This window comes from Poromitra crassiceps (assembly GCF_964638095.1).
Source record: "Poromitra crassiceps genome assembly, chromosome: 17".
NCBI lineage: Eukaryota > Metazoa > Chordata > Actinopteri > Beryciformes > Melamphaidae > Poromitra > Poromitra crassiceps.
The window spans coordinates 26,358,233-26,369,421 of NC_139635.1; the positions used below are offsets into that span (position 1 = coordinate 26,358,233).

The 11,189-nt window shown below is 44.6% G+C and overlaps 1 protein-coding gene across 1 annotated transcript in view; it reads right to left on the bottom strand.

The window, feature by feature from the left end:
* The window catches only part of chd7 (chromodomain helicase DNA binding protein 7), a 145,167-nt gene that overhangs the window by 75,067 nt on the left and 58,911 nt on the right, over positions 1-11,189 (bottom strand). The window contains exon 4 of the mRNA XM_083653826.1: positions 8,405-8,862. Within this exon, the coding sequence (XP_083509952.1) occupies positions 8,405-8,862 (458 nt within the window). The remainder of the gene's footprint in view (positions 1-8,404; positions 8,863-11,189) is intronic.

The window sequence follows — 11,189 nt, forward strand, 5'->3', positions numbered from 1 at the left end:
TTTACATTCAGTATAGCAGCTTCAACAGTCAACTTCAGTTAACAATGAATGAACATACATTTTAAGAGCTACAGGTAGGTTTACATCAGTATAGCAGCTTCAACAGTCAACTTCAGTTAACACTCTTTTCTTCAAGTATGTTGTCAGAACTTGTCACTGTTCTAGTGTTCTAAAAAAAAAAAAAAAAAAATTTTTTTTTTTTTTAAATAAAAAAATATTCGTTTTTAAAAAATAATAATAATCGAATTTCGTTCATAATTATTAAATTCGAATAATATTCGAATATCAAAATTCGTTTCAACAGCCCTAACACACACACACACACACAGAGGGTGCATTCCAATTGGCCAAAATGCGTCCTCTCCTCAGTCCTCGTCGACCCGGCAGCCAAAAATGAGGCGCCATCATTAAGGAGGTTCCAATTTGTAAAAAATAAAATAAAAATAAAAAAACGCATGAAGGATCCTTCATGTCGCCTTGCCTCCGTCCTCCTAGAAGGCGTGGCTGACGATACTCAGGTGTATCCTCCATGTGGAAATTAATGAGCCCGCCTCATACCATCAGAAGACGTGCCAGAAAAAAATAGTAGCCCAACTTTGCTATACATACAGGGCTATTTCTTGAAACAGAAATAGCATGTTAGGTTTGAAATGTTAGTTGAACATTTGTTATGTCACGTTAAATGTTAATATACTGAGTGACAAATCTGCTGTCGTCATAGGATGTCAAACCTTTAAATAGATGCTCTTAAAGCTGGGATGTGATTATAGGGACAGATCGTCCGGCGGCCGAGGACGCACGGGCTGAGCAGCAGACGGAGCGATTTTTAACGAACTTATATGCCACCACTTGTTCTTTTATTATCAATTAATGTAAATTAATTAAAATGTGAATTTCTCGTAGCCTACGTGTGTCCATCCTCGCAATATTCATAAACCTGGGCACGGTGCGTCGTGACTGTTCCCATGAGTAGGGCTGTGAATCTTCACTGGCCTCACAATTCGATTCGATTACGATTCATCTGTCAACGATTCGATTCGATTCGATTAAACGATGCATCGCGATGCATCTTAAATCGATGCATCACTTTTTCCGCAATACATGATTTATTTTTTCTCACTTTCTTTTTTCTCACTGTGTGGCTACTTTTAAAATAAAAGTGTATTTGGAATTGCATTGTATTATGATCCATAATTAAAATGAACAACTGCATGTACTTACATTCTATTTTATTTGATTATATATATTTTTTTTTTTTTATAATCGATTTTTGATATTTGTTAATCGATGCAGAATCGTGCACGTCCGCATCGCGATGCATCTTATAATCGATTATTTTTGACACCCCTACCCATGACGGGACATTTTAATGCTAAAGTCCAGCACTGGAATCAACTTCTGTGTCTTGACTGGATCCCCTCTCGGTCTGGTTTGCGGTTTGTTTGACGTGTCTCTCATTGAGTTTTCGTCTTTGTGTTTGTTTGTATGCGTTGTCATGGAAGTAAATTCTTACTCAACCTCATTCACAGCATTTTCATCACACATTATGCTCTTACAGATTTCTGTTTATTTTTTCTTTATTTTATTTTTTAAATACAAATGAGATTATTATGGCCAGTAAAGATAATAACTGGTTTATTTGTTCATACAGTGAATGTAAACAGTGAACAGGAAGAAGCGACTGTATGAGGGCGTGTGATTAAACCCAGGCTCCGGGGCTGTTTCCCCGCTCCACCCTAAAGGAAACTGGACACAATCCAAATCCCCCAAAATATCATGGAAGGTACTTGGGACCTGGCAGAGTAGTTCCCCATCGCCGGGCAATGACAAGTTACAAGTTCAGTTTAAGACCTTTTACCTGCTGCCAGTTTTAAATCACATTTAAATGTATTTCACACTTAATAAGCCTGAAGAGTTAAACCGGGGATATTTCTCACTAGACAAAGTAGTCCAATATTTAAGACTCAAAGGCAACTTTTAAATGCATTTGCGTCATTTTAAAGCCTTGAAATTAGATAATGTAATTTACAACAATTGAATAGTTCTTAAGGACGAGCGGACCTGCCGATGGGGGAGCGCAACGGTGATTGGGCACACCAAACTCATTCATCATTCACAAATGTGGCAGTTTCAAGCTTCTGCTCAGGCCAACACTTCTAAAAGTTGGAATTTGATTTAAAGCAAGTGCCGCTTAGTGTGTTGTATGTAGCCTATGACGATTTGAAAAGTGACTCCTAGTGACTGGAAACATGTCCTAAGTTATGTTGTAGCAGGCATGTATTTTAGCCGATAAGCAATGCGACATTCCGCCGCCAGATTATGTGAATGGAGTTTGGTGTGACATTCTTTCCGCACAAGAGAGCATTCTGTATCAGGGGAGATTGAGATCAACTAAACCTATGACTGGAACTCTGAAGATCCTTCAAGTTCCTCCTCCTCTCCTCTTCCTTCCTCTCAAAGACCCTGCACGGTGGCGCAGTGGTGGTGCCGTCGCCTCACAGCAAGAAGGTCCTGGGTTCGATTCCCGCCTGGCTGGGACACTGTGGGACGCTGTGTCCCCATCCCCATGTCCTCAGTGCCTACGGCCCAGGTGGGCTCGTCAAAAAGGGCTTTTATGTGAAGAGTTTGCATGTTCTCCCTGTGCTCCCCTGGGGTTTCCTCCAGATAGGAACCCCCTGCTAAAAACATTTAAAAAGAAAGGACCCTGCAGGTCAAGTCCCAATCCACGTGTCCACCCTCCGGACGTGCTGTATGCCCTGAGCCCTCCTGGACTTCTGTTGTCCACACCGTGACGTGTTCAACGTCATCACGTCAAGTCTGCGAGCGCCGCAAGACTATAGATAAGCATGCATTTTGCTGACCTCTGTGGCCTGTACTTCTACATGTTTCTGTCATGAGTTGAATATTATTTCTGTCCTGATTCAAGTAATGTCTTTAATAAAAGTAATTATTTTACTCATTCATAATAAGTTTTATGTTTTGTTCGACGGTCTGGAGCCAGGCTATAAACTCCTGGTCCATGGATCACATTTTGATCTGTTGCACCCGTTTTCTTTTGGAAAAGTACATGCATGATAGATGTGGGATATAGGCTACTGGATTTTATTTTATGTTTTATTCGTTGTATTTGCACAACAAAGAAAAGCTCTGTCCAGTAACCTGGAAAACTTTTATTTTGAGATGTGTTTGAGTGAGATGGTCCTACCTCATGCAAATGATAAGAATTGTTATATGAATCTTAATTTTCTATTAAAGCAAAGTTACAAAAATGTTTGTGCAAGCTGTCAATTATTGTTCTTAGAAAGAAAATCGGAATCGGCAAAAATCGGTATCGGCAAGTCAGACTATTCAAAAATCGGAACCGGCTAACAAAATCGCAAATCGGTGCATCCCTAACGCAAAGTCACGGATAGCGAAAAAGGTGACAGATACCAGGGCAGACACCAAACCATTCACTTTCAGTGCCCTATTTTGGGACTGTCACCTAAAGGTGACTAGTTTGCATCCCTGAATGAATTTCTCTGTCATTAAATCAGTGAAATGTGGTGCCGTCTGCAGCCTAAGCTTGACTCTCTGGAAGTGTGCAGCAGGTCCGCTTGAGGTCCAGCGTGGGACTGGATGAGTTGTGGATCTGGACGGCCCTCAGTCAGCAGCAGCACTGACTTGACGGGGGGACGCGCCCCGCACAGTGCGCTGAAGTCTCCTTTCTCCTCCTCCTGTCTTTTTCCCAAAACCCACGAGTCACAACGCTCGGTTAGAATGAGAGAGACAGAGAAAGGGAGGAAGGGAAAGAGAGGCGGGTGGTGGGGTGGGGTAAAGAGGAAAAGATGAAAGGATAGACTCCTCTTTAGCAGGAAAGGGTGGAGTCAGGACAGGAGGGGGGGGGGGGGGGGGGGGGGGGGGGAAGAGGACAGAGAATCAAAAGAAAAAAGATAGTTGGGTGTTTTGCAGCAGTCCACCATTTTAGAGTAGCAGTGAATGGCCGGCAGCCATTATTATGCTAAATTAACCTGGAGCTCCAAGCCGCCACTCAAGATGGAGGAAAAAGCCAGACAACAGATAAGAGCTAGTTTACTAACACACACACACACACACACACACACACGGGCTGAGAATAGACCCCCCCCCCCTCCCATCCCCTCAACCCCCACATTTCCTCTGCCTTCAACACACACTCTTGCGGCCGTGGAGTGGTCAGCAGCATGGCCCTCATTATCATTAGACGCCATTTTCTGCCACAAAGATTACCAACGACCCCTCCCCCAACACACATCCCCCTCACTGCCACACACACACACACACACACTCCAATCCCCCTCCCCCCGCCTCTTCTCCAGCGGCCGCCACACACACACACACACACACACACACACACACACACACACACACACACCTCCCCCAGTGCTGACCTCTGCCTGCTGCTTTGGCCCCTCCCTCTTCCTGGGGATAAAAGGAACCGAGAGGAAAGAGAGAGAGAGAGGAGGGGGAGTGAGAGAGAGGGCGAGCAAGTCAGAGAGCGAGAGAGAGAGATGGGGGCTGTCCTGACACATTCCTCAGTCAGATCAAGTTTCCACCTCCACAATGAAATCACCTCTGACACTCTCTCTCTCTCTCTCACACACACACACACACACACACACACACACACACACACACACACACACACACACACACAGTCTCACTCGCTTCACCTCTACCTCACTTGCAGCTCTCTCTCTCTCTCTGCTCCTCTGTCTCTCCCTCTGATTCCAGACAGACAGACGGTAAGGGAGGAAGTGAGAGAGCATGCGTGTCAGAGAGAGAGAGAGAGAGAGAGAGAGAGAGAGAGAGAGAGAGACTGCATGCAATGCATGGGAGTGAAGAAAATATGAAGTAAAAAAAAACAGACAATTTCACCGGGGCAAGTGTCACCCAGAAAGGGGAAAGAGAGAGGGATAAAAGAGAGAAAGACAGAGAAAAAAAGAGAGAAAGGGAATGATAAGGCTAGAAAAGTCCATATAGGGCCACATGAAATAATTGAAATAACCCCCCCCCCCCCAATTAGATTTTTTTTTTTTTTTTAATTCTAATTTAGGGGTTAGGATATATATATATTATATATATATATATATTTTCCTGACTTGACTCAGACAGCCTCTTTGGGCGTGTTTCTCAAAGTGAAAACCAAGTTGTGAGGTGACCTAAGGGTCCCACGCAAGACCGACCCCCGCCTCCTCTCAAAACACCCCAATCCAAAACTGAATCCTTTCTCAAGGCCTATTTTTACAATGATGAAATCTTTAGGTTACTACAATAAAATTAGGTCTTTTGATTTGGATAATTAGGCCTACTTCTTTTTTTTATCAATTTCAGACAAATTATGGTAAAATCTGCAATATTCCATATTTTACAGTTGATTCCATTTGTATTGCCAAATTCCATGATTCCGTACGTTTTTCCCGTTTTGCGGAAATCATATGGCCCCACCCCTAACAGCTAGTAGCTAGTAGTGCAGGAGCAAAGCTGATCTACACTAGAAGTGTGATCTGCCTGGTCGGTAGATCTACAGTAGTCTGCCTGGTCAGTAGATCTACAGTAGTGTGATCTGCCTGGTCAGTAGATCTACAGTAGTGTGATTTGCCTGGTCAGTAGATCTACAGTAGTGTGATCTGCCTGGTCAGTAGATCTACAGTAGTGTGATCTGCCTGGTCAGTAGATCTACAGTAGTGTGATTTGCCTGGTCAGTAGATCTACAGTAGTGTGATCTGCCTGGTCAGTAGATCTACAGTAGTGTGATCTGCCTGGTCAGTAGATCTACAGTAGTGTGATCTGCCTGGTTGGTAGATCTACAGTAGTGTGATCTGCCTGGTCAGTAGATCTATATGCTGCAAGTTTAAAAACTCATCCAATGATATCACTCCTCATATGGTTACAAGCTCGGTTTGGAAGGAGTAGAAAAACCAGGGCATTACAAGGTACAAGATTCCCACACCTTGTTAGGGTGCTTTCACACCTACCTCGTTTGGTCCGGACTTTCCAGTTTGATCCGAACCAAAATGACAGGCGTGAAACCTCCCATGGACCATGGTGCGGACCAAAGACCGAGTCTTTGGTCCGACCAAAAGAGGTGGTCTCGGTCCGGAGCCAAGCTGGACCAAGGTTCGCTTCCTGTGCAGTGTGAAAGCATTTTATTGGAAGGTTCGCACTATCGGACCAATTACAGGAAGCTACAGCTGACTCGTCATGTTGCCAGAAAGGCTCGCAGGATGGCTTGCAGTCTTCGCCTCCTTGCCTGTCTGCGTTAGTACAATTTGCACACAACAAGGGTGTTCATTTGGCGAATTCGAACTGTAAAATCTACTTTCACGTGTGGTGTGTGAGTCAAGGATCACACACTTGTGAACAGATTGCTAGTTTTAATAACGTGAGTTGCGGACCAGATACATTGGCATGGGGCTAGAGGCACGCTGATAGGCTTAGCTTGTAAACACTACGGTGGCTCACAGTAGACAAACCTCGTGACATGCGATTATCAAATCATCTACACAAACTAATCTCGAGTATTGCGAGTGATGTTGGTGTTGCTGGTAGCAATGCGATAATAATGCTATTATAATGACAACAAAGTGGATCTGTTCATTCTTGTAACCGGAGCAAATTCCTTGGAACAGTTCCGGGATGCTGACGTCAGACGCACGCTCATCCACAAGCCAATCAGTGGAGACGCAGCCCACGCAGGTGATGACGACAGGACGTAGGTCTGTCATGTTAAAGTCCACTGGTCCGCTGGGATCATTGCAGTGTGAAAGCGAACCTTACTGGACCAAATGTATACAATTTATTTAACAACAACATGAGTTTGGTTCGGACCTTGGTCTGGACTTTTAGGTGTGAAAGGGCCCTTAAACATCAAATGCAAGGACTTTCAAAGACTTTTCAGGCTCAATTTCCTCAAATCCATGGACCCAACACGACATAGTTTCACACATGGATTCAGGTTATAATTACTGTTACAACACTGAGAACTTTGGATGAGAACAAGCAGGCTCACAGACAACAATTAAAAACAGAGGCTATAACAGAGACGCAAAGTCATGGAGAGTGAAAAAGGAGACAGGTACCAGGGGCAGACATAAAATCACTCAGAAATCCTCCTATTTTGGGATGAAAAAGGTGACTAGTTTGCATGGCTCGAATGTGTAAACACACTGACCCCTGTCTATTTCCCAAAACTTTCAAGGCCTTGATTTTTTTGGGGTTCACAAAGGTTGAAGGATTTCAAGGAGCCGTGGGAACCCTGTAGTTAGCATTAGCAGTGATTAGCCACCATGGCCGCACAGACGGAGGCAAGAGAAAGTGTATAAAATAACTTGCAAAAAAACTAAGCGCAGAGTCTCCACAGTGGTTTTAACACTGCTGATCGTATCTAGACAAGAGAATGGGGCTGGAACGCAGAACCCCCTGTCTAGCAGCCGCAGCTCTACGCTTCACTAAGCCCTGTGATCACACACACACACACACACACACACACACACACACACACACAGTCTCTTTTGCAGTTGCACGGCTCAGGGGTCATGACCCCTTTGGTTCCCCCTGGTTGGTCACATGAGTGATGGATACTGTGTGGATGTGTGTGCGGCGTGCGGTTCCACAAGGTGCTTTTAGCACAGACATTTCAACATTCAACTGCTTTTAAAATCCGTCTACCAGGAGACTTGAATTGCAAACACATTCTAAATTCAATAATTGCTTTGCATGAAACGTGCCTCTTACAGAGCGTTTAGGCTCCCCTTCCAACTGGCATCAACACGCTCACATCCAGGCTGTGTCTCCATATGAATGAGTTGGATTACATTTAAACCCTACATTAAAATGCCATACATTAAACTGTATCTCCATACGTTAAACTGTATCTCTGTACACAGTGAAGCCATATGTTAAACTGTATCTCTGTACACAGTGAAGCCATACGTTAAACTGTATCTCTGTACACAGTGAAGCCATACGTTAAACTGTATCTCCATACACAGTGAAGCCATACGTTAAACTGTATCTCTGTACACAGTGAAGCCATACGTTAAACTGTATCTCCATACACAGTGAAGCCATACGTTAAACTGTATCTCTGTACACAGTGAAGCCATACGTTAAACTGGATCTCCATACACAGTGAAGCCATACGTTAAACTGGATCTCCGTACACAGTGAAGCCATATGTTAAACTGGATCTCCGTACACAGTGAAGCCATATGTTAAACTGGATCTCCGTACACAGTGAAATTGGATCAGCAGGATATATGTTTATGCCAGGTGGAAGGAGGATGGAGTTGACACATGTTGGGAAAGGTTTCCCGCCTGATATTTCAGTGCACAGAAACAGCCCAACACATGGTGTGTGCCTGTGTGGAGGTGCTGGTCCTACCTGGTTTTCTTGGGCGTCTTGGTCTTGGGCGTGGCGCTCTTGGCCTTCTTCTCCTTGGGCTCCTTGGGCTCTTTGGGGGTCTTGGGGGTCTTGGGCGTTTTGGGCGTCTTCGGGGCCTTGGGCTCTTTGGGCTCCTTGCCCTCCGCCTTCTCCTTTGGTTTTTTCTTTCGCTTCTTCTTCTCCTCCACCGGCGGCGAAGCGCCCTCTAGCGCCCCCGCCTGCTCTGCTCCGGGGAGCTCCGTCTTCCCGTGCTCCTCTCCTGCTGCTCCCTCCACCTTCCGCCTTCCCTCGCCTTCCTCCTCGGCTACCTTGGCTTTCTTCTTCTTCTTCTTTTTTGGCTTGGTCTCCCGCTCGCTGGGCTGCTCCGCGCCGACAGGCTGACCGGTGGCGCCGGCGCCGGCCATCGCCCTGTCGGGGACCGCCGTCAAGGCGTCGCCCGACGGGCCCGTGGGGGAATGCTGCGGGAGACAGGAGAGAGACTGATTAGACGCCAGGGTGGTTTTGATTATTAAAACACAAAAGTAACAACACGAGCAGAATCCATGGCACCCATGGCACAATTTCCCACACATTCAGATTCTCCAATAGTCTGATTTCACATTCCTTTGCGCTAAATTTCTGGAAACTGCATGAAAGTGTGCCTGTCCAGATTTGGCCAGTGTTCTGTTGGGTCGGGTTAACTGGTGGCTAGCAAAGAGTAATAGCCGCTTTCTCATTTTTCATTCAACCAACGATATCTCACTACTATAATCAGGCGGCCGGCGGCTCTGCGACTCGGCGCACAATTCAGTAGGTCAGTGCTGTTGTGTTTACTACAGGCTGAATGTGTAGGTCAGTACTGTTGTGTTTACTACAGGCTGAATGTGTAGGTCAGTACTGTTGTGTTTACTACAGGCTGAATGTGTAGGTCAGTACTGTTGTGTTTACTACAGGCTGAATGTGTAGGTCAGTACTGTTGAGTTTACTACAGGCTGAATGTGTAGGTCAGTACTGTACTGTTGTGTTTACTACAGGCTGAATGTGTAGGTCAGTACTGTTGTGTTTACTACAGGCTGAATGTGTTGGTCAGTACTGTTGAGTTTACTACAGGCTGAATGTGTAGGTCAGTACTGTACTGTTGTGTTTACTACAGGCTGAATGTGTAGGTCAGTACTGTTGTGTTTACTACAGGCTGAATGTGTTGGTCAGTACTGTTGTGTTTACTACAGGCTGAATGTGTAGGTCAGTACTGTTGTGTTTACTACAGGCTGAATGTGTAGGTCAGTACTGTTGTGTTTACTACAGGCTGAATGTGTTGGTCAGTACTGTTGTGTTTACTACAGGCTGAATGTGTAGGTCAGTACTGTTGTGTTTACTACAGGCTGAATGTGTAGGTCAGTACTGTTGTGTTTACTACAGGCTGAATGTGTTGGTCAGTACTGTTGTGTTTACTACAGGCTGAATGTGTAGGTCAGTACTGTTGTGTTTACTACAGGCTGAATGTGTAGGTCAGTACTGTTGTGTTTACTACAGGCTGAATGTGTAGGTCAGTACAGTTTACTGCAGGCTGAATGTGTAGGTCAGTACTGTTGTGTTTACTACAGGCTGAATGTGTAGGTCAGTACTGTTGTGTTTACTACAGGCTGAATATGTAGATCAGTACTGTTGTGTTTACTACAGGCTGAATGTGTAGGTCAGTACTGTTGTGTTTACTACAGGCTGAATGTGTAGATTAGTACTGTTGTGTTTACTACAGGCTGAATGTGTAGGTCAGTACTGTTGTGTTTACTACAGGCTGAATGTGTATGTCAGTACTGTTGTGTTTACTACAGGCTGAATGTGTAGGTCAGTACTGTTGTGTTTACTACAGGCTGAATGTGTAGGTCAGTACTGTTGTGTTTACTACAGGCTGAATGTGTAGGTCAGTACTGTTGTGTTTACTACAGGCTGAATGTGTAGGTCAGTACTGTTGTGTTTACTACAGGCTGAATGTGTAGGTCAGTACTGTTGTGTTTACTACAGGCTGAATGTGTAGGTCAGTACTGTTGTGTTTTCTACAGGCTGAATGTGTAGGTCAGTACTGTTGTGTTTACTACAGGCTGAATGTGTATGTCAGCACTGTTGTGTTTACTACAGGCTGAATGTGTATGTCAGCACTGTTGTGTTTACTACAGGCTGAATGTGTAGGTCAGTACTGTTGTGTTTACTACAGGCTGAATGTGTAGGTCAGTACTGTATTGTTGTGTTTACTACAGGCTGAATGTGTTGGTCAGTACTGTTGTGTTTACTACAGGCTGAATGTGTTGGTCAGTACTGTTGTGTTTACTACAGGCTGAATGTGTAGGTCAGTGCTGTTGTGTTTACTACAGGCTGAACGTGTAGGTCAGTACTGTTGTGTTTACTACAGGCTGAATGTGTAGGTCAGTACTGTTGTGTTTACTACAGGCTGAACGTGTAGGTCAGTACTGTATTGTTGTGTTTACTACAGGCTGAACGTGTAGGTCAGTACTGTTGTGTTTACTACAGGCTGAATGTGTAGGTCAGTACTGTTGTGTTTACTACAGGCTGAATGTGTAGGTCAGTACTGTTGTGTTTTCTGCAGGCTGGATGTGTAGGTCAGTACTGTTGTGTTTACTACAGGCTGAATGTGTAGGTCAGTACTGTTGTGTTTACTACAGGCTGAATGTGTAGGTCAGTACTGTTGTGTTTACTACAGGCTGAATATGTAGATCAGTACTGTTGTGTTTACTACAGGCTGAATGTGTAGGTCAGTACTGTTGTGTTTACTACAGGCTGAATGTGTAGG